Below are 27,546 nucleotides of genomic sequence, written 5' to 3'. Positions count from 1 at the left end.
CACCCCTCTGCCCTATCTAGAGTTCATCTATTCCTCCCATGCCCCCCCTCCCTATCCCACTATGAATCAGCCTCCTTATATCAAAGAAAACATTTGGCATTTTTTTGGGGGGATTGGTAACTTCACTTAGCATAATCTTCTTCAACTCCATCCATTTAACTGCAAATGCCATGATTTTATTCTCTTTTATTGCTGAATAATATTCCATTGTGTACATATGCCACATTTTTTAATCCATTCATCTGCTGAAGGGCATCCAGGTTGGCTCCACAGTTTAGCTCTTATGAATTGGGCTGCTGTAAACATTGATGTGGTTGTGTCCCTAGAGTATGCTGGTTTTAAGTCCTTTGGGTATAGACCGAAGAGAGGGATAGCTGGGTCAAACGGTGGTTCCATTCCCAATTTTCCAAGAAATCTCCATACGGCTTTCCACAATGGCTGCACCAATTTGCAGTCTCAGCCCAGTTTTAAATTCTTATTTGGAGACAGCCTTGCTAGTTGCCCAGGCTGGCTTTGAGCTTGTGGTGGCCTTTCCTGTGCCTCCTGAGTAGCTGGCATTCCAGGGGCGCGCCCCACGTCCCGTCGGTATCAACCAGGACCTGGTTAACCAGGGCAAAGGGGATGGCCGTGAGGCCCCAACAGAGCCTGCCACCCAAACTTCCACGTTGACCAGGCATCCCCACCATCTGCTGCACAGTGAGCTCCTTCTTGCTCGGTGAGCTCTTTCTTCAGAAATAGACACAGAAATAGCACAAAATCTAAGCAGGGGACTTGCAGGTCTGAGGCCTCTGAGTGTGAGGACGAGGTGGAGCCCAGCCCTCACCCCTCGGCCTTGAGTCCTGAGGGGGAGCCGGGCCGTGGCAGGAGTCGAGTTTGGCTGACTCTTAAGAATTATTGTTAATGCTGTTTTATCAAGAGCTTAATCATCTCTCTAAATTTAGTACATGATCTGAAAGGTTGGCTGCTTCCCTAAGTGTGATTTTGCACCGTTTGGGCTTTTTTTTTCCCTCCAAGAAAGGCAGCCACAGAACTAGACTGGGATGGGCAGGACCTGCCTTTGGGGTATGCCTGCATTGGTGTTTTTCAACTATACCTTCTAGAACCGTCCATTGGCACTTCCTGTGACGGTGACAATGTTCTACATCCGTGCTGTTCTGTTAGTGGCCACCAGCTATTGGGCACATGGAATCTGGCTAATGAAACTGAGGAATTGATTTTTTTAAAACCGAATTTCCAATTTTATTCAATTTTGATTAAATTTAAATAGTCCCATTACACGAGGGGCTTCTATAATGGGCCACACAGCCTTTCCCGATGGCCCCTGGCAGTCTCCTGGCCCAGGGGGGCCTCAAGAGGGGCCCAGCACACAGGATACGTAGAGCTGGATGAATTGTGATTTGGAGGATGATGTGTCCTGTTAATCTCAGTAGGAGGTCCCTTAAGCTCCAGAGAGGGGCTCAGTATTTTGAATTTTGCAAAAATTGGTATCCAAATTCAACATTTTCCAAGCTGGGGTAGTCAAATCTATGTAGAAACTCAGACTTTTTGCTTTGATGGAAACTTTCTCAATTCAGTGTAGAAACATTGGTTATCCTAGGCTTCCCGGAAACTCTATCTTGTAATTAATTGAGTGAAGAGTCATTTGCTGGGTGTGGTGGTGCCCACCTGTAATTTCAGCAACTTGGAGGCTGAGCTGGAGGATTGCAAGTTTGAAGCCAGCTTGGCAACTTAGTGAGACTCTGTCTAAAGTGAAAAATTAAAAGGTCGGAGGATGTAGTTCAGTGGTAGAACACTCTTGGATTCCATCTCCAATATAGGCAACGACAACGTTGTTTGTTTTCCAGTTTTTTAAAAAACTACTTAGCACGCAGGTTATTTGGTAAGCAGAAATCTTCCAAGACCTGGAGTTCTGTATACATAGAGTCCCTTAGTGGTGAAGAGGTTAGAACTTGCTAATCTGCCCAACTTGCTTAGTTTCAAACTGACACCCAGAGGGAAGCAACTTAGGTGGGCAGAGACAGGGCTGAAAGTCAGAGCCCAGGCCTGGACAAGAAGCCAGTGTGTGGGCAGGAGGCTCACCGTAGAGCCCAGGCCCAGTCCTGGGTTCAAACTGCTCCCCAGCAAAAAATAAATAAATAAGTAAAATAAAAATTAAAAAAAAAAATCCAGTATCTGAGAATGAGTGAGTGAGTGTGTGAGTGTGTGTGTGTCTGTCTGTCTGTCTGCCTGCTCCAGGTGCGCCGGCTTCCCAGGATGGTGATGGTGATGCTGTCTGTGGTCTTCTGTGATCCAGAACAGGGGAACACTCTCTGATGGCCATCCTGTAGGGTAGCCGGCACCGGCATCACGATGGGGAAAGGTTATAAAAAATGCAAATTCTTGGGACACCCCCCCCCAGACCCGGGGTGGATGAGTACCTAGTGCTTCCTGCCCTCCCTGGGCCCACAGCTCTCCAGACTTCACGCCCTGGTGTAGCTCCTCCCATCTGGGTGTGGCCATGCGAGTTCTTCCAGCCAATGGGGGCATCAGAAAACCTGACCCGCAGAGGATTCCTGGAGAAGGGCTGGCACGTGTCATTTGGCTGCTGGTCCAGCTACCCTGCTGGAGAGACTGTGATGGAGAAAGGGAGACCAGGAGAGGAAGGGAGAGCGACAAGGACAGGCACCCAGCCGGGTACCCTTGCCGTCCCAGCTGGGGGTCAGTCACGTGTGTGAATAAAGAAGCCGCCTTGGACTTTTCAGTTGAGGCCAGGCAAGAGCAGAACCATCCAACGGAGCTCAGGCAACATAGAATAAAATGTAATAAATCATTGCTGCTTTACGTCACTGAAGTCTGGGAGCTTTATTAATCAGCAACAGACGACTGATAACCCTGCTGAATCTGAATCTACACGGCTGCAGCCGGAATTTATACTTTGAGCAAACCTCTGGGAGGTCCTGGTGTTCCTAAAGCCCGTGGAGTCCTGGAAGAGGAGCTGCATTTGGAATCCCAAGGCCGGATTCGAGTAGCCATGAGTTTAGGTCTTTGGACGTTTCTCAGCTTCTTTCCGGCTCCATGTCCTTGTGTGTCACCAAGAGCTAAGGACAGAGTCTAGGGATTAAGGGGGAGAAAGTGCTCGTGAATTGGAACTGGTAGACAGAAATGAGGAGCTTCGAGTTGCAAAAGTTGTGAGAGTCAAAGTGGCATTACTGTGGCTTGGGACTCTGAGGCAGGAGGATCAAGAGTTCAAAGCCAGCCTCAGCAAATTAGCAAGCCCCTGAGTAACTCAGTGAGACCCTAATGAAACAAAATATAAAAGGGGCTGGGGATGAGGCTCAGTGGTTAAGTGCCCTTGGGTTCAATCCCAATACCAAAAAACAAAACAATAATAGATAAAGCTGGGAGGTTCCAAAGGGAGGGATCACGTGCCTGTTAACCAGGGCTAGCCACAGACTCTGCCAGAACGACAACTTCACACACAAAATACTCTGCAAAGACGTCCACCCAGCAGCTGACTGTTCAGCCTCAGGCCACCACCACCCGTGTTATAATCCTCTGGCCAAGGAATACTGTTTCAAAATATCTGATGTAATCTCTCTCTTCTTGCCTTTAAAAACATCCCCCTGGAGCTTGGAATGTTGCTCAGTGGCAGAACACTAAGCGTGCTCAAGGCCCTGGGCTCAGTCCCCAGCATCATACACACGTCTCAAAAAAGGTCCCCTTGCCTCAACCTTCCTGAGTAAGCACAGAGCTTACCATGGCACACATATTCCCATGGCAGTGCCGTCACGCTGCTCCAGAAGAGACACGATCTTTGAGAATCTGTTTGCTCTTTAGCTAGACAGGTCACTGCTAGCCCTGCCGGCTGTGCTGGAGCAGGCCCAGGACACTGCAGCCTGCCTGGTGCTGACCTGTGACCCTATGGGACCGTGATTCTGGCATCTTGGCCCAATTTGGTTCCCTGAGGTACCAGAGGTGAGGAAGTGGACTAGGGCTGTCCTGTGGCTGGTGGTGGGGGACAGTCCCTCCAACCCACACCAAGTCCTGCCGCTCCACCTCCAGCGGGTGCCTGGCTTCCAGCCTTTGCCGTCTCCCAACTCTGGTTCACCGGGACTGTTACAAGAGCCTCTTTTTTTTTTTTGGTTTTGTTGTTTATTTTTATTTGTTGTGGTGCTGGGGTTGGAACCAGACCTCACACATTCTAGGCAAGGGCTCTGACACTGAGATACACCTGTAGCCGTTAACGTAAGTTTACATATATTTTTTAAATGAAGTAGGATAGAAGACATTTCCAGTGGCCAGAGGGATGCTCCCTTCTATTGGGTCCCCTGGAAGCAACTGCTGTTCTGACCTTAATCACTAAAAAGTAGATTGGCCTATTCTTGATGATCTGCAGTTATTTGTGTGTGTGTGTGGTGTGTGTGTGTGTGTGTGTGTGTGTGTGTGTGTATAAACTTCTTGGTAGTTACTCTAGGTTTTACCATATATATTTACCTATATCTGTATGTCTTTATACCCTTCCATCCATGAGTTTGACCATCAGTCCATCTGTCCATCTATCCACCCACCCATCCATCCATCTTTCCATCTGTCTATCGGTGTCAACATTTTACCAGTTCAAGTGAAGTGTAGAGACTCACCCACACTCTAAGCCCCTGTATCCTCCCCATTTAAATCTAATTGTCTTGACTATTCCCCCTGCATCTGACCACATCCTCATTTTTTGCTTCAATCCTCAAACATAACATAGATCTCTATTTACCCACATTTTTACTCTTTCTGTTGTTCTCCACTCCCCCCCATGCTCTGAGATTCCTTCTTTCATCGTTTCCTTTCTGTTCCAAGAACTCCCTTCAGCCATTCTAAAATCTGCTGAAGGCCATTATCTCTTGCAACCTTCCTCTGGGAGCACCTGGGATATTTCCTCTGGATACAGGGTCCTGGGTCTGCCACTGCTTCCTAGCTGCCATTGTTTCTGGTGAGAAATCCGCTGTCGTTCATTTTACCCTTTTAGATAAGGTGTCATTTCTCTCTCTATTTCTCTCTGCTTACAGATTGTTTCCTTGTCACTTCTTACACCCATTGTTTATCTTTTGCCAAATTTAGAATATACTTTTTTAGCTACTATTTCTTTGATACTTTTCTAGTCCCCACTCTTTCTCTTCTGCTTCTTGGGCTCTGAAAACTCGGATGTCAGACCTTTTGTTACAGTCCCACGGGTTCCTGAGGCTTTGTTCTCCCCCACACTTGGTCCATTTTCTGCCTATTATTCTGACTTGGGTAATTTCTACTGTTCGACTTCAAATGCACTGACTTTCCCTTTCCTATCTCCATTCTGCTATTAAGTCCTTCCAATGAACTTAAAAATAAAATACCAGTGACTTCCCTTTACACTTAGAATCAAATTTAGAGTCCTCGCCATGGGCTCCCAGGCTCTACAGGATCTAGCCCCTGCCTTCTTTCTTTTTTGGGGGTGTATTTAGGGATTGAATCCAGGGTTGCTCTACCACTGAGCCACACCCCAGCCCTTTTTATTTACTTTTTGAGACAGGATCTCGATCAGTTGCCTAGGCTGGCCTTGAACATGCCATCTTCTTGCCTCAGCCTCCATGGTCACTGGGATTACAGGCATGTAATCCTCTGGCTCCCTCCTTCCTCTTGACTACCTTGCCTCGGTTAAGATCTCTTTGTCTAGCTTACTCCACCTGCCATCCATTCATCTACCCAACCGCCCATCAACCTGGTACTTCTCATACACCTGTCTCTGGGGATCTTGTGAACATGCAGATTCTGATGCAGGACGTCTGGGGTGGGACCAGAGAGTCTGCATTTCTTACCAGATAACAGGTGATGCCAAACTGCTGTTCCTTAGATCCAGGTTCTTGCTGGCTTGTTTGTCTATTTTGCAGTACTGGCCCTGGATGGAACCAGGGGCCTCGTGCACACTTAAACATGAACTCTAACACGAAGCCATGTGCCCAGCCTTGGACCCAAGCGTTGAGTGTCAAGGCCTTTACTGTCCTGAGCCTCAGTCTCCACAACCATATAACGATTCACTGTGAATCTCCATGCATGCTTTCCCGGCAGGGACTCAGCAGATGCTCTGTGAGGATCCCTGGCCACCTCTAGGTCCCGTAGGGCCACTTGACATTTTCTCTTTCTGAGTTGCCCGCCCCCAGCACCCACCCATCTGCTCAGCCCCCTTTGAGACCCTCAGGGGAGCCCTGTCCATTTTATTTGCCCAGAGCTGGCCAGTCCCACCCGTCATGCATGGGTAGGGATTGGGGAGGACTCTGGCATTTTGACAGTCATGGAACATTATGCAAATAGGATGCAAAGCAGCATCTAATGAGCCCTGATTGCATTTGCCCTGGTGGTGGGGAGCACGTGGATAGCTGTGCTGAGATGGAGGAGGGCAGTGAATTTGGGGGTTAGGCAAAGAGGAGCTGGCAGGCATGAGGGCAGCTGCTCGGTGGCCTGGGCCTGACACCTTTCTCCTGTGTGGGCCAATCCCACTGTGAGGCTGGGCATGACTAAGCTGCACAAAGAGGGGCTGAGGTGAGGCATGGGGCAGGAGCTGTCCCTTGGCCTGCAGGTGGGGGAGCAGAGGGCTGCAGGTGACTCAGGGCCTTCCCAGCAGCAGATGGGGCCAGCTTAGGCTGCCAGTGGGGGTGGATGCTCTCTGGGCTGAGGAAGGAGAGGGTGACAGAAGGGCTCATCTTCTCCCATGGGGTCTTTCTAGAATCCCAGAGTGGAAGGACAGGACTCTGGCTCTGCCAGATGGCAGATGGGGCTGGGCCAGGCTCACTGGGGTGGGCTATCTTTGGTGTCCCCAGAGGAGCCCATTCTTTAGGAGAAAGATGATCCAGGGCTGGGGTCGGCAGGTGGGCCACAGGCTCTGTTACAGCACCTGGGGACTCAGTTCCTCCCCACCCAGGCTGAGGCCTCCTCCCTGTCCAGGAAGCCTCTGCTCTGGGGTGCCTGGCCTCCCCACCATCCTGTCCTGGGTTCTTCCTGAACCTTGCTGAGCACCCACAGACCTGGGGACAACTGGTGTTAGTCTTTTCTCAAGGCTAGAAGTCATCTCTGATGTCATTTGGGGGGTCTTCATTCCCATAACTTGACTGGTACAAACAAGCCTATTCTGAGGGCTGGGGATAGGGCTCAGTTGGTGAGCTTGCATGCACAAGGCCCTGGGTTCAATCCCCAGCACCACAAAAAATAAATAAATAAATAAATAAATAAAATAAAGCCTATCCTGCCTTTGATCCAAGGATAAGAAGTTAATTTGAGTGAAACTTTAAGACACTAGCGGCTGTGGCCATGTTTCCCATGAGGTCTTTCTTAATGGAATTTCCGTGGCACATGGAAAAGGCTTGTCAGGCCGAGGGTTCAAATCCCAGCCCAGGTCTTTACTGACTCCCTCACCAGGGATGATTGATCCCTCTCTAAGCCTGTTTCTAGTCAGTCCAGTGACCTTACCATGTTGAGCTGCTGTGACTGCAGGAGAGGCCAGGAACTGGGACAGTGTTCAGTAACTCCCCTCCAAAGGCGGGGCTTTTTTGTGAGTGTGTGTGTGTGTGGTGCTGAGGATGGAACCCAGGCCTTGTGCATGCGAAGCAAGCACTCTACCAACTGAGCTGTACCCCAGCCCTGAGGCTGGGCTTTGTGTTGGTACTCTGCATCTCAGCACCTAGAACAGTTCCTGGCACACAGCGGTGCCAAGTCAGCACTTGTTGAATGAACGAAAATCCCTATTTCATCTATTCCAAGATGATGTTCCCCTTCCATTTTGTCATCTCCGATATTGGGATGCTTCTTGCCATGCACGGCTGTCTTAGTTTAATTGGCAGCAATCTTATGATTGAGAAGGATCCTAGATGTGATGAATATGGATGAGACTATCATTTTTATTCAGAGGCACGCTTTGGCTTCATGTTCGGAAAGTTTCTGATTCTGTTCTGCAGTATCTGCCCTCTCTGGGGGTGGCCGTGTCCTTAGAATTGCCCTGGGGCACAGGGTTGCATTGCCCCTTCTTGCCTGAGGCCCCCAGGTGGTGCTGGGCTGGGTCCTTCTGTGCACCCTGGATCCCAGTCCCATCTCAAGTCTCCTGCGGCTCTCCCCCCTTGTATATGTTGTCCCTCATGAGGGAGTAGCAGGGCTGTCTAAATTCCAGAATTCCCTCTGAAGAGGGAGAGGCGCTGTTTCACTCTACGCCGCCGTCCTAACTTCAAGTGCCAGGACTGGCCAGCGATGAAGGAGCTGGAGGGGATCTGTGTGAGTCCCCTAGGCTGGTGTGGGGCTCTAAGCAGGATCTAGTCTGGAGCAGAAGGAGGATTTTCAGAATGGGGGTCATGGTGGAGCCCTTCTCTACTCCCCCCAGTTCCCCCGCCAGCAGCAGCCTGAGACACTGCACTGGGCAGATTAGTGCCTGATCCGGGGTGGGTGGAGCTGACAGTCAAATCCTCTTCTGGGAAGATGGAAGCCACAGGACACTTTACTCCTATGGGTCCCTCCCAAGGGCGTGTGTGTGTGTGTGTGTGTGTGTGTGTGTGTGCGCACGCAACTGTGTGCATTTGTTCTGATGCCTGTAGATGTGTGTGTGTGGGGGGGGGTCTTAAAGATCTGTGTGTGTGGATGTTAGTGCTACATGTGTATGTGTGCTATGTGCACATGTGTAGGTAGACACACAGACTGGAAATGCATGTGTGCAAATACGTGTAATGGCGTTTGTATCTGCAAGTGTGTTGTGGGGTGCACACATGAGCAGTGCAAGCCCAGATGTGAGCTCTGAGGGATGTGTGGCAGCCATGTCCTGTGGGAGGAGCATCAGAGTTGCAATCACAAGGCCTCAGGGCCCACAGTGGCCAGTCCTGAGGAACCCCGAGTGTTCAAACACCCTGGACGTTTTGCTGCTGTGGGCCTCAGAGCCAATCTGTAAAATGGGTATGAAATTGTAGATGAGCCTGTCACAGTCAGCCTGGCTTAGAATAAAAAAGACTCAAAATAACTGAATGAGAGAATAAATAATTAAGAAAATAGCAGTGTTTTACAGAGCAGCATGCCCTAAGATTTTAAGCACCCAAAGGGAGTGCATGAAAAGGTGCTGTCCTGGAGGGAAGTGGGGAGCCAGGATCTCTTGGGGGTAGGGATGGAGGAAAGGGCGGCGAGCCGCGTCCCCGCCAGCCTGTCTGTAAAGGGAGGTGTGTGCGCCCCTGTAGACGCCGCGCGGTGCGGAGGGCGGGCGTCCCCTGGCGTACACCGGAGGGAGGTTGTCGCTGCGGAGCATTGCCCAGTTGCCATAGAAACGAGCAGAAGGAGGTGGGTGGCTGGAGAAGGAGGCGGGTCGGGAGGAGGGAGCGGGGAGGAGGCGGCGGTGGGGGGCGGGGAGCTGGCTCCTGCAGTTCTGGCGCTGCTGCCTTCCCGAGCGAGCGGCGGAGGGGACCCTAGAAGACAGAGCCCCCACCCCGGCGCCAGGCCCCCTCCCCGCCTGCCACCACGGAGCAGAAGGAGGACGGCCAGCTCCTCTGGCCCTGGCCCGACCCAGCCGGGGCAGTAAGGTCCCACCTGCCGCAGGCTTGGTGCCCGGACCTGCTCAGGTAGGCTTTAGCGTGCAGAAGGGGCTGCGCGGAGAGTGGGGACCCGGGCTGTCCCTGTCCTCCTGCCAGCGGCACCTGGTAGGAAGCGAGCAGGTGGGAGGTACAGGGGCCAGTGACCTGCTGGGGAGTGGGCTTGGGACACAACCAGCATCTGGAGAGGCTCTGGTCAGAACCCGGGTCTTTCCTTATCAGGAGGACTGTCCCCTGTCGCCTTTCCACCACAGCCACAGGTCCTGACTTTGTAGACATGCCCCCAACCCGCCCCGAGGGCAGTGGGCGGAGGAAGGCTGGAACCTCCCGGGACCCACAGTGCCACCCTTCCCCAGGGACGGAGGCAGGATCAGGGAGAAGTGGTCACCCACCCCCACCCAGGGCTCTGCTAGGTTCTGGACATTTGGAACAAATAGACTCACCTCCCACCTTGGACAGGTGCCCCTGAATGGTCTGACCACCCTCTCAGGTGACCCTGGATGGTCTTGGCACTGGACTTGAGCCCCCTACTCAGGCAAGAGACACCTTCTCCTGCTCCAAGCTCAGCCCCTCCCCCTCTGCTCTCCCCGCAAACCGAGCGGACTCTTCTCATCCCAGGTCCCCAAAAGGACCCTTCTGCCGTCCCCAGGGTCTTCATGTTGGGTACAGAAGAGCGGGCTCTGGGTGGGGTGGGGGTGCCTGGCTCTCCCTCCCCTTCTGTCTGCTGTCCCTCTGCTGCATTGCTCCTGGGGACAGTCTCCTGCTGCTAGGGGAGCTCGGGCACTGCGGAGGAGTCTTTGCCCGCTGCTCGGGAGGGGTGGGGTGGGGCTGGGGAGGAACTGGGCGCTCTGCCCCCGCACTGGGCAGGAGCAGGCTGGAGGGGCTGCAGGTGTGGGAGGTGGGCTGCCGGCTTGGCCCTGATTGGAGCTCTGGGGTCATGGCCGTCATGGGCAGGAGATCCCCGCCTGAGGGCATCATTGGCATGCGGCTGTGGTAAGCTTAAGAGCCTACCCCCTCTCCACCGGTCTCCTCCCCCCAGCACCCCTGAGAGCTTCGCGGAGTCCTTTACTAAGCCCCAGCACCATAGTGAGGCGTCTTCTTCCCCTGAGCACTCGGGGTCAGAGGATGTGATAAGGGACCCAAGGGGGTCTTGTTATGGGTAGGGGACACCTTTGGAGGTGTCACAGGTTTGCTTGGCTTCTGCCAATGTTGGGTGCACACTGCTGAGCGCTGGCCAGGGGGACTACCACTTTAGGGGTCCAAGGCCTTGAAGGGGAGAGGGCAGGCCTGGGGTGTGGAGGACAGGCTGGGGGGTGGGTACAGAGCTGCCTGTGCACACTGACACCCTCCTCCCGAGTCCTGCTGCTCTGAACCCCATGGCCCTCCTCCACCAGGCCTGGGGCTGACATCTGTCCCCGTCCCCCTCTGCCCTCCAGCAGCCTGGCTCCCTGGCCTGTGTGAGTCAGGTGCTGCCTCCACCCCCAGGGAGGGCCTTGGTGAGGCCTGGGGTAGGTCCTCTTAGCAAGCTCCTCTAGGCCACCATCCCATTCCTGCCCTCCCTGCTCCAGGCCACCTCTGCCTCCCTTGGTTTTTTACGGCCCCCTGCTCCTGTCAGGCTCTGTCTTTCCCTGCTGGCCGTCCCCTACTCTTGTTCTCCGAGACTCTGGAGCAGCCAGCCTGCTAGAATGGCCTCCCCAGGCCTGTTCTTGTCCCCGTCTCTCTCACACTCGTGTGCACACAGCCCAGGGTACCTGCCTCCCCCACCAGCTGTCCCCACTTCACAGGGAGCCCAAGGGAGGCCCAGAGTAACTCGGAGGCCTGGGCCAGGACTGGAAGAACGCTTTGGCCCCAGTCTGGCTGTCCTCCTGTACCCCCAGCGCAGGAGCTTAGAGGAGATGAGGCTCTTCATGGGCATCTCAAGGTTCCAAAACTGGGCTCCTCTCTCCCAAAGCTGGCCCTCCCCCATGCCAGCCATCAGCCACTCCATCTGCCAGCTGCTCAGGCCAGAGGCACCCTCGACTCCTTCTCTACCTCCAAACCATTGGCAAATCCTGTTGGCTCAGGTGTCCCTGCACATCCAGCCCCACCCCCTGCTGCCCCCTCCTGGCTTTACCACTGGCTGAGCCCTGTCTGTCCTCACCAGGAGAATGCAGCCAGGGCCTCAGTTCCCTGCCTTCCTCACCCGCTCTAGACTGTCCTCCCCAGCCGCAGGTGAGCCTGGGAAACTGAAGCCAGATCACATCCCCCTTCTCTGGCCCTACAGTGGCTCCCATCTCACTGGGAGAAAGTCATGGCACTTCCTCTGACCTGTGAGGCCCAAGTCATCATCTGCATCCTCAGCTCCCCCCATCTCCCTGACCTCACCCCTCCTCCTGCCTGCACCCACCTATTCCTGTTTCTCGACTGTGTCAGTCCTGCTTCTGCCCCAGGGCCTTTTCACAGCAGTGTCCTCTGGCTGCATGCTCTGCAAGGCTCCCTCAGGTGCTTGCTCAAATGTCACCTCAGAATGACCTTCTCTGACCATCCTGCATAGAAGAGCACCGCTCCCAGCCCCCACCACCCCTCCCAGACTCCTTCCCTGTCTTGTTTTTCTCCACAGTCCTGTCACCTTCCAACACCCTTTATCCTTTACCTGATTTCTTGTGGGTCCAGACCCTTTAGCATGGGAGTGCCAAGGCTCAGGAATGTTCTCACCCTTTCACTTCTGTAGCCTCTGAGGTGAGGACCGGGGCTGCCTCGTAAACCAGGGCCTTGGGGGTTGGCCCTCAGCGCCTGTGCTCTTATGGGGTCCTGGAATTTGTTCCTCATGGAGGATGCCATCCCCAGGCAGTAGCCAGGGACATGGGGTCAAAGGGGACACTGAGCATGGCCTGGGTCTCTTGCTTCTTGCCTTTGCTCCAGCCAGAACAGTTCTGCAAGGCTGGGCGGGAGGAGAGCTGGCCTTGGCATCTTCTCCCAGTGCCACTGACGGGAGAGGCCAATGGCCCCCTCTGGCCATTCCTGGTTCTCTGCTCTGGGGAAAGCATGCTGCCCGCCACCCCGACAGGGGCGTGGCCAATAGGGACCCCAGAGCGCCAGGCCTGCTCTGCTCTCTAGGTGGCCACAGAATCAATGGACAGATAGACAGAGCCCTGCACAGGCCCCATGTGAGTGACTGCTGGTCTTGAGGAAGGAGATGCCCAGAACAGAAGTTGGGGGGCCTCTCTCTTGCTTCTGAATTTAGGGGTATCTCACTTCGGGCCCCCAGAAGCCATCCTGAGAGGAGGGTGTGTTCTTGTGGGAGGTGCCTGCAGGACCCCTGGGAGTGGCAACAGAATGAGACAGAGAGGGAAGGCCGCCCAGAGGGCCCTCTGTCCAGCAGGTTGTCACCCTGGGCATCATGGCCTCGTCCTACTGGGAACCGGAGGTGGGTGCTGGTGCCCATTCATGATGGCAGGTCAGTAGCCGGGCTGCTCCTGCCCTGCCCCATAGCTTGGCGATATTTCTTGTGTGGCTTTGCCTAGTCTGACCTGTAGGTCCCCAAAGGAGGTGTCTTGTAGCCTGTGGCCACTGACTCAGCCTTGGGGGTCCCCTAAGGCCTGTGGGCAGCAGAGCCTGGGTCCCCTGGTTGGAAGCAGGAGGCATGGGAGCTGCCCCTGGGGTGCATTTCCAGAGGGGGCGAGAGTGAGTCTGCGGCCTTGGGCTGCTAAGGGTGGGATGGTGAAGGGCAGGGCCAAGGCCAGCCGGGGGGCTGCCAGCTGAGCCCGTGAGGCTGGTCACAGTGGGCAGCCATCAACCCTCTCCTCACTGGGACGCCTGAACCCACCCTCCGACTGTGCCCTGGCTTTCCCTGGACCCCCAGCCCCACACCACCTCCCGTCTGTGTTTCCGTCCTCCCTGTCCTCCTTACCATTGCTGAAGGGAATCCCCTTGGGGACTCCAGGGGCTTTAGGACAGAGGAGGTGGAGGTCCCCGCCTGATTTTAGAACCAGAGAGAAAACAAGAGGCAGCCAGGCCTGGGGTCTTCCTTTTGCAGGGGACCTGGGGGCTGGGGATCCCAGGTGAGGTCCAGCAGCCCTGAAGGGGTCCTGGGGTGTGAGCCGAGGGGCCAGTGGGTCCCCAGGAGAGATGAGCCTCTGTCCATCCGAGGCCTCTGCTGCGGGCAGTAGGAGCCAGGCTGACCCGGCCTCCTGTGCATGGCCACTCACTGCCTCCTGCGTCTGCCCCCCCACAAGGGGACACAGAGGCTCAGGGAGTTTGAATGACTTGTTGAGGGCACAGCCAGGAAGTGGCAGAGCCAGGATGTGAACCCAGTGTCCAGTCCTCCTCTCTGGGCCCGTGGGCCGTGCTCCTGATGACCCTGGGAATCTGGGGCATCTCTGGGCTGTAGAGAGAGCAGTGGCCACCCCCGAGCCCAAGGGACATTGTTCCCAGCCGGTGGGTGTAACTCAGAATGGCCCCAGGTGGCAGGGAGGGGTGGGCCAGGTTGGGGTTTAGAGAGGGCTGGCCCCTGACCGGAAGTAGGGCTCTGGGGGGAGAGGGTGATGGCAGGCACCCCAGACGGGGAGGAGCCTGGCAGGGGGCTCCTCAGGCACAGGGGCACAGGGAGGAGCGGGGACAGCACCTCACAGCTGACCCCAGTCCTTGCTCCACGTGGAGTCCCAACAAAGTCTGCTCTGGTGTGGCCGCACCTCAACTCGATGAGCCCGCGCTTCTCTGAGAAGTGAGGACCAGGGAGCGCTGGAATGTGTGTGGGAACTTGGACAGAGGAGGCCATGCTGGCTCCCCAGGGCCCTGCCTAGGGATGAGTTGGGAGAAGGCCAGAGGCCAGGAGGATGGGAGGGACCACAGTGCTGGACTGGGTGCCTGGCAGGATGGCATGGGAAGGACACAATCCTGGGTCCAGAACCTGCTCCACCTCTTCCCCGCTGTGTGACCTTGGACAGGTTATTGAACTCACAGATGCCGGTCTGTAGAACAGGGCTGTCCCCGTCATTGCTGCAGACTGTCGTGAGAATCACAGCTGATGTATATGGAGGGGCTGCCCCATAGTAGGTGCTCAAAAACGGTTGTACTTGATTCAGAAGGAGAGTGGAGAGGGGCCAGGGGGTCACTGGGCTGTGGTTACTGAGCTCTGAGTCGGGGGAAGGAGGCTCTGCTGAGGACAGAACAGCCTGGGGACAGGGGAGCTGGAGACCCTGGCACAGGACCCCAGGGATGACCAAAAGGGCAGGAGGCTTCTCCTGGCCTGGGGTGAGAAGCAAAGGATGATGGAACTTGGACTCCCTCTCCTGAGGGACGCTGGCTCTAGGTCATGGCGTGCCCACAATGTGCAGTTAACTGGATTTGGTTTTGGGATACAGAATTTCTCAAGCCAGGGGTAGATGGGACAAGGTCCCTGGCCCTCAAAGCTCTTTTCTTTATTATTTTATTTCATTTTGGTACTCAGCGATGCTTTACCACTGAACACGTCTCCAGCCCTTTTTATTGTTTATTTTGAGACAGGGTCTCGCTACACTGCTTAGGGTCTCACTTAGTTGCTGAGGTTGGCCTTGAACTTGCAGTCTTCCTGCCTTCTCCTCTGGAGTCACTGAGTGGGAGGGCACCCAGTGACTGTCACATAACACATTGGTTCCCTTCGTTCCTGTTTTCTCTTTTCCTTCCCTGCCTCTTGCTTCCTCCTGATCCCTGCCAGAGGTTCTGGGGGATGAGGATCAGAAAAGACCAGTGCAGAAAGGGCCATGGCCCCAGAGAGGACGGAATTCCTGCATCTGAACTCTGGGATCAAATCCCAGTCCCACCTTCCCTGCCTAGGGGTACCGGTCAGGGTTCTTCAGAGAGACAGAACCAGTAGGCGATGGGTGGATGGGTGGATGGATGGATGGATGGGTAGATGGATGGGTAGATGGGTGGATGGATGGATGGATGGGTGGGTGGGTGAATGGATAGATAGATGGGTGGATGGATGTATAGATGGATGGATGGGTGGGTGGGTGAATGGATAGATAGATGGGTGGATGGATGTATAGATGGATGGATGGGTGGGTGGGTGAATGGATAGATAGATGGGTGGATGGATGTATAGATGGATGGATGGGTGGGTGGATGGATGGGTGGATAGATGAGTGGATGGGTGTGTGGGTGTGGGGGTGGGTGGATGTGTGGATGGATGGATGGATAGATGGATGGGTGGGTGGATGGATGGGGATAAGTTTTTAGGGGACTTCAGCTCATGTCATTCTGGAGGCTGAGAAGTCCCAGGACAGGACAGGCTGGAAAGGCAGGGGAGTGGGTAACGTGGCTCAGTTCCAGTCCAGACAGCTCTGAACCAGGGGAGCCCATGATGTGCCTCCCAGAGCCAGAAGGCTAGAGAACCTGGAATTCTCATGTCTGAGGACAGAAGAGGTCTCAGCTCCAGATGCAGGAGAGCCAGCTGATTTGCTTTTCTTCTGCCCTTTTGTCCCGTCCCGGCCCTGGGCTGACTGGGCCCACCCTGGGTGAGGACAGATCTTCCTTTCCCAGTCCTCTGCTTCAGGCCTCCATATGAATGCTGCTTTGCCTGCCATCTGGGTGTCCCTCACCGAGGCCACGTCCACACCTAACGTTAGCTGTCACTAAGCCCCCTTGGGCAGGTAGCTTTGGGGCTCCTTGATTGGCCATGGGAACCCCCAATCCCATGCTGGGGATCAGACCCTGGCCTTGCACATGCTCCACAAGTGCTGTGCCACTGAGCCACACCCCCAGCTGTTGTGATATCGAGTTCCACATGAAGTGCTCTGCACAGTGCCTGGACCAGTCCAGCCCTCGACACCTGCTGGCCACCACCATTACTAGCACACGGGTGGCCTCCTGTCCTACTGCCCTGGCTAGCTTTCCCGTGCCACCTGGTCAGCCTCTTTAACAGTCACATCCCTGAGCCTGTGGGTTCTTGTCTACAGTAGAACCTGCCAGATGGGGTTGGTTGAACACCAGCTGCTGTTAATATAAGATAAAGGTTTCCAGGGTCACCATAGCCTTATGACCACTGGTGAGAAAAATCAGATGGGCTTTGTGCCCACTTGATGAGCTGAAGAAAGTTGATTGGGTCCCCAACTTGGTCTCAGGGAGTGCCAGATACCAGCCACATCAGGTGCGCTCTTCAGGGACAGCTGTTGATTGCCATTCAGAAGGACACAGCATTTGACCAGAGGGAGCTTCTCGCCTGCTCCCAGGGTGGAGGAGGCAGGGGTGGGATGATGCATCTGGTCATGGAGCACTGGGGATACACAGCCTGCCTCCCTGACTCTTCTCTCAGACCCTGCCTGCCTACCTTCCTGAGCCCGTCCCTGTGTAGACCCAGCCCAGGGCTGCAGTGAGAGAGCCTGAGTCTACTGTGGGCTTCATACTCACATCTCGTCTCATCCTGAAGTCAGATCTTTTCACAGAATGGCCCAGAGAGTCTGTGTGAATTACCCACAGGCACACAGCAGATTAGAATCGGAGCAGTGACCTGACAGCTGGAGCAGTTTTCACTACACGTGCTCCTTCAGCTGAGAGCCGGGAAGCTGGTCACCTGCTGACCCCAAGGATCGACCCCAGCAGGTCCCATCTGCTCTGTGCCTGGACTCCTTGTCTGGACAAGGAGGAGAGTGGTCCCAGCCATGGGGCATTCCCTTCTGACCTGCATGCCCCATCCTAGCTGCATGGTGCCCCTTCCCCAGGCTGAGAGTGCATGTTCCTTCCTGGTCCCTGACCCTCACCTCTCGTCTGACACAGGCTGGAGGGGGTTTTGAAGCACATGCTCCACTTCCACAGGCAAAATTAAAAGAGCACAGAATGATATAAAGTAAGAAGTGCCCCTCCTACCCTGTCCCCTACGCTCCAGTCCCTTGTACGTGACCACCGTTACCAGTTTGCTTTGCCATCTTCTAAATCTTCTCTGTTGGTCCATCCATTGCATACTGCGCTCGTTTTGCTTCAGTGGTGTGACGTGGGGAGGGCTCCACTCAGTGCCAGAGCGCTTGGCACAGGCCTGCACTTGACTTAGCCCGTGCCCTGGAGGCAGGTACTTGGGTTGATTCCAGCCTTCGGCGCTGACCAGCGCTGCTGCAGTAAATAACCCTGTGTATCTCGGTGCGACCTGTGGCTGGGCGGGAAATTCCTAGAAGTGGTACTGCAGGGCGGAGTGTGTGCCGAAGAAAACTGTACCAATAACTTGATCCCTCGTGTTCTGCCAAGTCACTTCCCCACTACCACAGGCGGGAGGCACGCTGCTGGGGTTCACCTTCATTCCCATGAGGCACGAGGAGGCCATACATGGTTGTCGCTGGGAAAAGAGCACCAGGCCCTGGACAGACAGGGAGACCAAGGCCAGGGAAAGGGACATCTTTGGCAATGATCCTCATGGGTGGGTACCACCTGCCCTGAACCTGAGGGCCAGCTTCTGCTAAGGGGCAGGGATCCCCTGGTCAGCCTCTTTAACAGCCACAGCCCTGAGCCTGAGCCTGTGGGTTCTTGGACTACTTAGCTGGACTGAATCTTGCACACCCCACCCTCTCTGAGCAACCTCACTGGTCAGGATCCTCAGTCCCCGATCTGCAGCACATAGATGGGGAGGTGACCCAGAGTAGAACCAGGGTCCAGCTGGAGGCCAGCAGCTCCTAGTGCCGGAGAGCCTGGCTTGGAAGACCAGGGCCTGGTCCTCCATGTCCTGTCTTCTCACTATTGAGCCATGCTTGCTTGGGGCGGCAGCAAGGCCTGGTGGGGGAGGGGAGTGCCCCCGGCCCCGGGGCAGCACATGGCCTAGATTGGACAATGGTGATGCCAGCTGACAGATCCAGGGCAGCCACAGCCGCCCCAGACGCTGTACAGATCACAGTGGTCTGACCCGTGGGCCAAGGGGTCCTGTGCCCTAGATGCTCAGACTTACAAGCTGCTGATGGGGGCTGCGGGGGCTGCTGATGGGGGCTGCAGGGGCTGGTATGAAGGCCACCAGGGGAGTGCTGATGGCTGGTGGCCCTGCGGGGGTGAGAGAGAGCCTTCTGCCAGCCTCCCAGGGAGCGTGGGCTCTAGCTGCCGGTAGAGAGTTGGGGGGCTTTAGGGCCAAGACCAGGCACTGCACTGGCTGGAGGGGTTTTTGAAGCCCAGGGGGGTGGTTCTGGGGAGGGGTTTTGGGGCCTAGCGCAGGGACCCAGCTGGGTCACTGTGGGAACGCTGAGGGGAAAGCTGGTAGGGCCACACAGAGCCCAGCAGCCCCATCTGAGAGGGCAGGGTTGAGAAGCCCGCTGGGAATCCCCAGGGGGCCCTGCAGGATGCCAGCCTCAGGGACAGCCTGTGGGATATGCACAAAGATCAGCCTGAGGCTGGCTGCCAGGAGCTGTGCGTGTCTGTGACATTAACCACAGATTCACACAGCACGAGTACACAGTATGTGGCTGTCACTAACTGCAGGGGTCCAGGAGCTCTGGAAGGGAAACAGGCGCTGGTTCTGGGGTTGGGGTTCTGAGAGGACCACCCAGAGGAGCTGGATGGACTTGGGGAGGAGGATGGAGCAGGTGTGGGGGAGATGGGGAGGCCGGCACAGGGCACTACAGGTTGAATATTGGGGTTACCTTAGGGATGGAGAACCTTTTGCTGGGCAGGAAGCCCCCATTTCAATCCAAGGTTGCCCTCCCTCATTCTTCAACAGGCTGGGGACTCGAGTCTGGAAGGGGGGATGGGGGACTTTCCTTACCCCCTTGTGTCCCCTCTGCCCTCCAGTGCATGAGCCACAGAGCCCGCTAGCCACAGTGTCACACCTGCTCATCTCCCCGCGGCCACACCATGTCCGGTTCCTACGATGAGGCCTCTCTGGCTCCGGAGGAGACCACTGATAGCTTCTGGGAGGTGAGTGTTTGATGATCCCTATGTCCTGGGGACCAGACCACCCGGATGTGGAAGGCCAGGCCCCTGCCCATGCCTCCAGCATTGGTCCCTAGCCCCCAGACTCCTCCAAAACCCTCAGTGTTCACCTGGAGTGATACTGCTGCTCATGGATCCCAGAGCCCCTCTGCCCTCTCGCACTACCTCCAGGGACCCTGTGACCTTTCACAGTGTGGAAACAGGCTCCTCCTGACTCTCTGCTCTGGGGGCTCCAGGTTTCCGCAGCTTCCAGAAGTATGTGATACTTGGGGGGAAAAACTGCTTTTGGCTCCTGAAACGCAAAACGAAAACTGCCAGACCTAAATTAATAAGTGTTTAATGAGATGTCTACAAAACATAATATTGTGTCAAGAAGCTGCAGCTCAACTCAATGCTTATATGACTCTGTATAAATATAATAGATTTAGCTTCGCAAGAGCAAAATGAATAATTCATTCTAGCCCAAGTCCAAATTATAAAATTCCTTCTGCATTCGTGACAGTGAGATTATGCTTGAAGTGGGATGCGGGTGCGCAGGGTTGGCGGGGTGTGATGCGGGTGTTGGACCCCCCCCCCCCCCCCCCCGCAAGTGAGAGAGTCCGGAGCCATGGGCGCGAGCTTGCTGGAGGCTGGGGCGAGGCGGGCGCCCCCTGCAGGGCAGGGCCGAGGTGGCAGGAGCGGCGGGAGTCACGCGCGCTGCTTGACCGCCAGGTGGGGAACTACAAGCGGACCGTGAAGCGCATCGACGACGGCCACCGTCTGTGCAACGACCTGATGAACTGCGTGCAGGAGCGCGCCAAAATCGAGAAGGCGTATGCGCAGCAGCTCACCGACTGGGCCAAACGCTGGCGCCAGCTCATCGAGAAAGGTGCCTCTAGGACCGTCCCCAGCGCAGTTCCAGACCCTGGTCACCGCCCCCGCAAGGGCGGGTCGCGGGAGCAGCCACCTGGAGGCGCCCTACGTCCTGTAGCCACCAGGGCCTTTTCAGGGCTGTACCCTCCTAGACCAAACCAGGCCTCCCCGGTTCAGCTCTTTTTAGTTACCTTTTGTATTAAGTTTCTAGAAAAGTTGCAAACCACAGTTCAGAGCAATCCTAGGCACCCTTCGTGTAGTCACCACCTCTCTCTGCCAATCTATTGGTTTGTATTTCTTTTTTTTTTTTAATTAATATTTATTTATTTTTTAGTTGTAGTTAGATCCAATACATTTATTTCATTCATGTATTTTTTATGTGGTGCTGAGGATTGAACCCAGGGCCTGGAGCATGCTAAGCAAGTGCTCTATGCTGAGCCACAACCCCAGTCCCTGCATATTTTTTTCTGAACCATTTGAGAGGAAGTTGGAGCCATCATCCCCCCTAAATTCTGCATGTAGGGCCAAGAACAAGAATATTCTTGTTTGTCCAGTTACCAAATCTGGGACATTTAATGGCCCCTAAGTAAATTTGACTATAGCAATGGTACAGGCTGGTCCACGGTGGAAGCCACAATCACGCATTATGTCTAGTTGTCAAGTCTTTAGAGTCTAGATTCCCGTCACCCAGAACAGTTTCAAGTTGAGGTCTACACACATTCGTGAGTATTTTTCTCTCCCACTAGACTCTCAACTCCTGAGGGCAGGGCTGAGCCTGTACCCCATAGTACAGTGCCTGGCCGGTGCCAGTATGCAGGAACAAAGGTGAATGCCTGGTCCCCGTGACCTTCTGGCATTGTCACAGTGGGTTCTTGATTTTCCCATTCAGCAACCCTCTAGAGCACCTGCTGTGCGCCTGACACTGTGTGGGGCTTTTGGACACTTGGGGAGCCTTGGCCACCCTGTGGGGCTCATGTGCTGATGCAGGAGACACTGAGTGGGTACAGGGCAGACGCTGCCCAAGGAACCAGTGGGGCTACAGAGGGGTGTGAAGGCCGAGAATCAAAGATGGCATCCTAGAGGTGGTGGCTGTGTTGGGGCCCTGGAAGGTGGATAGAATGTAGGGAGAGCAGAGGGGGGCGATTCCATAGCCACAGGAAGGAAGTGAAAGGCCTAGACAAAGGTTTGAGGGGGCCACCAGGGAAAGGGTGATGGGTCCTTATTGGTGCGGCTGTTCCCTAGGCCCACAGTATGGCAGCCTGGAGCGAGCCTGGGGTGCCATAATGACAGAGGCGGACAAGGTGAGCGAACTGCACCAGGAGGTGAAGAACAACCTGCTGAACGAGGACCTGGAGAAGGTCAAGAACTGGCAGAAGGACGCCTATCACAAGCAGATCATGGGCGGCTTCAAGGAGACCAAGGAGGCTGAAGATGGCTTCCGCAAGGCCCAGAAGCCCTGGGCCAAGAAGATGAAGGAGGTGCCCACATGGGGTGGGGGTGGGCAGCATGGTCAGGGCTGCCGGTCGCAGGGAGGGTGTCTGTGCAGGGGGCAGGCAGTGCACTGCCCTTAGGGACTGTGCACAGGGCTGAAGCACCCATGTCCAGGAAGAACAGATGGGTGGCCAGTGCCCAATGGGTAGAGAGACCCATGGAGAAGGAGACTGTCCTCAGGCAGGGGTAGGAGGGTGCACTGCCCCCTGGATCCACAGATCCAGGGCGTGCTCTGCATTACCTGACTGACAGGACGGTGCCTGCAGGAACACACTGTTCCTGAATGCCTGGAGCCAGGGCTGTGTGCTCCCAGCTCCCCAGGAGTGGGCAGTGGGCGGAGCTGATGATTTACCATATTTACTCCTGCTGACCTGTGGGAGCCCTGTCCCCTGCCTCCCCTGCCCACAGCTGGAGGCGGCCAAGAAGGCCTACCATTTGGCCTGCAAAGAGGAGAAGCTGGCCATGACCCGGGAGATGAACAGCAAGACAGAGCAGTCGGTCACACCTGAGCAGCAAAAGAAGCTGCAGGACAAAGTGGACAAGTGCAAGCAGGACGTGCAGAAGGTACCGCTGGGCTGGGGGTGGCAGCAGGGACCTGAGGGCCATGAGTGGGTGGTGGCTGGGAGCTGCAGATCTGGCAAGGTCTCACCACCCTCCGTCTGGGTGCCTGCAGACTCAGGAGAAGTATGAGAAGGTGCTGGAAGATGTTGGCAAGACCACGCCCCAGTACATGGAGGGCATGGAGCAGGTATTTGAACAGTGCCAGCAATTTGAGGAAAAGCGGCTGGTCTTCCTCAAGGAGGTGCTGCTGGACATCAAACGACACCTCAACCTGGCTGAGAACAGCAGGTACCTGGGCAGGATGGGCACGCAGGGCACAGCACAGCTGGCATGTGGGTGTTTCAGGCCCAGTGACAGGAAGGGGAGGGCAGAGCTGCAGGGGCCACGGGAGAGATGTGTACTAAGCACCCAAGAAACATACACCTGGGTGGGCGGGTGAGTGGCTGAGGTGGAGTGGAGGAAGGAGCCTGCTGGAAAGCCTGCTTGATTCCTGACTGGGGGCGTGCCCAGTGCCCCCGCCCCCTGCATAGAACGAGACAAGGCCATGGTGAACCTGTGCCCTCCAACTCTCCCATCTCCCTTCATACAGCTACATCCATGTGTACCGTGAACTGGAGCAGGCCATCCGGGGGGCTGATGCCCAAGAGGACCTCAGATGGTTCCGCAGCACCAGCGGCCCTGGCATGCCCATGAACTGGCCCCAGTTTGAGGTGTGTGGGAATATGGGAGAGGAGCCTGGAAAGACCAAAAGGGGCCTCAAGCACAACCTCTGAGCCTAACTGTTCCCTGTCCCCCAGGAGTGGAACCCAGACCTTCCCCACACCACTGCCAAGAAGGAGAAGCAGCCCAAGAAGGCAGATGGAGTGGCACTGAGCAATGCCACGGGGGCAGTGGAGTCCACCTCCCAGGCTGGGGACCGTGGCAGGTGAGTGTCTCCCATGGAGCTCCTGAGGAGTCAAGAAATGGTCTAGATCATAACAAGCATGTCTCTTTTAAAAGAGAAGATGCAAGCCGGGCACGGTGGCACACACCTGTTATTCCAGACACTTGGGTGGCTGAAGCAGGAAGATTTAAAGTTGAGGCTATCATCAGTAACTTAGCAAGACCTTTCCTATTAAAAAAAAAAAAAAAAAAGGCTGGGGCTGGAGTTGTGGCTCAGCCATGGAACACTCGCCTCCCACATGTGCCGCCCCGGGTTCAATCCTCAGCACCACATAAAAATAAATAAATAAATAAATAAAGGTATTGTTTCCAACTATAACACACACACACACACATATATATAGTTTAGTTGTAGTTGACACAACACCTTTATTTCAGTTGTTTATTTTTTATGTGGTGCTATGTAACTCAGGGGTAGAGCATCCTGGGTTCAATTCCCAGTACCAAAAATAAGTAAACAAAATGTAGAAGTATTGATCCTAGATATCTGCTGGGTGTCAGTGGCCACTCCTCTAAGCATTTTCCTTATGTTAATTGATTCAAGCCTTCTACCACTTTGGGAAGTGTGTAAATATTCCCATTTGACAGGTGGAGAACCTGGAACCCAGAGGATTTAGGTGACTTACCCAAGGTCACACAGCTAGTTAGTAAACCTCGGAGCCAGGAAATGATGCCAGGAAGTTTGGCTTCAGCATCCTGGCCCTTGAAACATTAGGAGGTGTTTTTCCTTTCAGATGAAGGGTCAGCCACTTTTCTGGGATCCTCTTTAGAATAAATAAATAAATAAAAGAGCCGAAATAATAATGCAGATGGCCCTGCCTCAGTTCGCTTTTGAGCGGTCCTGAGAGTCACCGGCTCCAGACCCCTTCCCATGCGGCCGATCCCCGCTCCAGGCTTGGTGGACCATGGGGCTCCAGTCTGGTTAGGAGGAGGGGGCTAACACTAAGGACGCAGCTGGGCCCACTCTTGAGGGGTCCTCCCTCTGCGTCTCAGCGTTAGCAGCTACGACAGAGGGCAGCCCTACGCCGCCGAGTGGTCGGACGACGAGAGCGGGAACCCCTTCGGGGGCAATGAGGCCAACGGAGGCGCCAACCCCTTCGAGGATGACACCAAGGGAGTGCGCGTGCGGGCGCTCTACGACTACGACGGCCAGGAGCAGGACGAACTCAGCTTCAAGGCGGGTACGGTGGGCGGGGGCGGGGCCTAAAGTCGGAGGCGGGGCTTGGGAAGAAGCCTGGGCCTGGATTGGGTGGGGCGAGGGCGGGGCCTGAGACAGGGTGGCGAGGATTTGCGAGAAGTGCGCTGGGGCGGAGCCTGGCGCGGGGGCGGGGTCGAGAGCTGGTTAGGTGGTGGCTGAGGTAGGTCCCGGCCTCTCGCTCCAGGAACGGCGCGTGGATGTTGGGTGGGGACAGGGGCGGGGTCGTGGCCAGAATCTAAGCCCAGGTAAACAATCGGAGCATTGGAGCAATAGTGGGGTGGAGGCCCTGAAGGGCTCGCCTGGCCGCGAGTTTACTGAGGGAGGCGCGGCCCCTCTCTGAGCTCCTGTCCTTGTCAACAAGCTCCTGTGTGTGTTCCCTTCCCAGGAGACGAGCTCACCAAGCTGGGCGAGGAGGATGAACAGGGCTGGTGCCGCGGGCGTCTGGACAGTGGGCAGCTGGGCCTCTATCCCGCCAACTACGTGGAGGCCATCTAGCTGCCCTGCTGGTTCCTCTCCCCTTCACTCTGCACCCACCGCCTCCCCTTCCTTCCCACTCTCGTCTCCTCCCCCTCGCCATAGAGTTCCAGACATATTTTCCGATCAAGCTTTTATTTTTTTAAAAGTCTAAACAGAACAAAACAAAAAAATACAAAGAGACAGAGCATTTGCAGGGCCACCTGGAGGCCAGGGTGGTGGGGCTTGGGACAGGATGGCCCCAGGGTGGGTGAGGGTCTTAGGACTTAGCCCAGCATCACAACATCTGCTCTTCAGAGTCCACCAAAGAGTCTCCTGAGCCCTGAGGGACATCTTCTGGACCCTTCTACCCTCCTCACCCCACCCTACCCCACCCCAGACTGCCAGTACTGTCCTTGTTCTCTGAGCCTGGCTTCCTAACCTCTTCTTCCTCCTCACCCCCACCCCCTTCCACCACTACCCCACTCTCAAAGGCCTCCCCTCAAGACCCCAAGAAGGGAGGCCTCCCAATCTTTAGTCTTCCACTGTGCCCCAGGAGTGCCCTCCTCTTCCTTGCCCCATCCCTTGGGATCAGTGGGACTACTGGAGAAATGGTCACCCTCCTTCCCCACAGAGGTTTCCAGGGGTCCCCAGACTCCCCCAGACATGAAGAGGGGTGAGCTGGAGGAAGTGACATTGTCTCTGGAGAACAGGAAGGTGAGTGAAGGGAGAGTGGGCCCTCAACCTGGCCCATGCCAGCCCTCCCAACACCGGGTCCATCTGGAGGACCAAGACCCTGTCTGGGCCCTTCTTTCTGGCTATCAGCACTGTGGGCACTCACCCTTCCTCAGAGCCACACCCCTTGATAGCTTGCAAAGACCCTGCCCCCTCCCACAAGTCCTTTGGCACAGGGCAGGGGCCCCCCAATCCAGGGCAAAGCCAGCAACAGTAGCAGCCTCCTCCCATTTCCTGGGGAGAAGGGCATCTTGCCTGCCCCTACACCCTCCCTCCGTGTTCATCAAAACTATAGGGTCACTAGGCTCATCTTGGGCCCCCGTAAAACCAAGGCTGGTGCCTGCAAGGCTCCTGGCGTAACCACCCCTCTCTCCCCTCTCCTGTCCTGCCTGGGGAGACACACTGGGGGCCCATGGGAGCTTCCAGCCTCAGACTCACAGGAGAAAGCCTGCAGCTGAGCTTGGTAGGAAGGAGGCATCCCGGCCCTCAGGAGCAGGGTGGTCTCCAGTCTTTCCTCCTTGTCCTCCCAGCTCCCTAAACTCCCCCTGCTGGCAGCACCCCAACTGTCCAAACAGGGTCCCGATTAAAGGACTCTGGGTGTGGGAGGGGACAAAGGGTCCTTCTGTTCAGTGAGAGCAGTGGTGCAGAGTGCCAGCCTCTCCCTTGGGGTGGGGGGTGTAGGGGGAGCTTGAGGACAAGACCAGGTTGACAAGGCCCCCAAAGTTGGATGAGTAGAAAAGTCTAGAGGAAAAGTCTCTTGGAAATCTCTGGGGCGAGGCCCTCAGAAGTCCTGCTGCCCTGGGCAAGGCTTGCTCACAGCTGGTGCCACTTCTAGGCCTCTGGACTGCAGACACCTGTGGTCCTCCCTTTTGCCTCAGGTGGCCTCCGGGGCCTCCAGGTAAAGATGGCATCCTACCCCAGCCCCTCAGACCCCCTCAGTCCTCTTTCTCTCCTGCTGCTTCTCCCAGAAGCCCACTGTTAGGAAGTGGTGGGCCCTGGCACGAGGCTCTGCTCTTCTTCCTGTGGGCACAGAGGATCGTGACAGCTGTGGTGGCCGCCTGAGCTAGGACAAGCCTCCCTCAGGGCCAGGGGCAAAGGCACCCCAGGCACAGGCACCCCCAGCTGCCAGCACCCCTTCCTTATCACTTCTGGTCTGAGTCTCTGCTGCAGCCTGAGATGTGCCCTGGACCTCAGAGCTGGGGTACAGCTCCAGAAACCCACGGCCCTCCCCGCTCCGGGACCAAGCTGCTGCCGCCCCTGCGGGCAGGAGCTGGGCCGGGGCCTCTGCCCCTCACCACCTACCCTGGAAAGGCAGGGAGCCGGCACACCTGCACTTGGGGCCTGGGCTCCCACTTTCTGTGCCCGTGGCTTCCCAGCACCTGGGGAGGGGCTGCGGCCCTGGCTGGACCCTAGGCTGTCGCCCTTGCACTCCCGCTGCCCCTTCAGGGCAGGGGCTGGAAACATCCCTTTGGGGCAAGCACCTCCACCGCCCCCCTTTGGGACCACCTTCTCTCAGTCCCTGAGCTCCTCAGGACCCTGGCGCTGGAGGGTCTCCCACCTGGAAGTCCCCCTGAGCCCCTGGGGCCCAGCCCCACCTGTCAGAGCTGCACGGGCGCCCAGGGGAGGGGGTGCCCGGCGAGTCATGTGTTTTGTCCCCAGTTAGCACCATTCTACAGCCTGGTTCTGTGAGGGGCCAGGGCTGCCCGCCGCCCGCCACCCACCGTCTGCCACTTAGGCTTCCTGATTCCATTAGTTCAACACTTGTGAAACTCCGAGAAGTGCTGTGGTCTCAGCAATGCACCTGTTTTGTACATGATTGTGTAATTTAAAGGTATATAAATACAAATATATATATATATAAGTTGTGACTGTACGACTGTGGATAAAATCCAGAACTGTGTCAACCTG

The 27,546-nt window shown here is 55.8% G+C and overlaps 1 protein-coding gene across 2 annotated transcripts in view; it reads left to right on the top strand.

Moving 5' to 3' along the window:
* Positions 1-27,546, top strand: part of Pacsin1 (protein kinase C and casein kinase substrate in neurons 1) — a 48,455-nt gene extending 20,909 nt beyond the window's left edge. Inside the window, exons 1-10 of one of the 2 annotated variants that reach the window (XM_005318791.5) lie at positions 9,399-9,578; positions 19,266-19,391; positions 20,118-20,274; positions 21,501-21,736; positions 22,158-22,313; positions 22,423-22,598; positions 22,900-23,020; positions 23,108-23,235; positions 24,246-24,433; positions 24,836-27,546. In XM_005318791.5, coding sequence (XP_005318848.1) covers positions 19,329-19,391; positions 20,118-20,274; positions 21,501-21,736; positions 22,158-22,313; positions 22,423-22,598; positions 22,900-23,020; positions 23,108-23,235; positions 24,246-24,433; positions 24,836-24,945 — 1,335 coding nt within the window. In that variant the 5' untranslated portion in view covers positions 9,399-9,578; positions 19,266-19,328 and the 3' untranslated portion in view covers positions 24,946-27,546. Of the gene's footprint in view, positions 1-9,398; positions 9,579-19,265; positions 19,392-20,117; positions 20,275-21,500; positions 21,737-22,157; positions 22,314-22,422; positions 22,599-22,899; positions 23,021-23,107; positions 23,236-24,245; positions 24,434-24,835 lie in introns of those variants that run through there. The other variant, XM_021722010.2, reaches the window with a different exon arrangement.

This window comes from Ictidomys tridecemlineatus, chromosome 8 (assembly GCF_052094955.1).
Source record: "Ictidomys tridecemlineatus isolate mIctTri1 chromosome 8, mIctTri1.hap1, whole genome shotgun sequence".
Lineage (NCBI taxonomy): Eukaryota > Metazoa > Chordata > Mammalia > Rodentia > Sciuridae > Ictidomys > Ictidomys tridecemlineatus.
The sequence above is the reverse complement of the archived record's forward strand: the minus strand, read 5'-3'. Positions and strand labels throughout refer to the sequence as shown.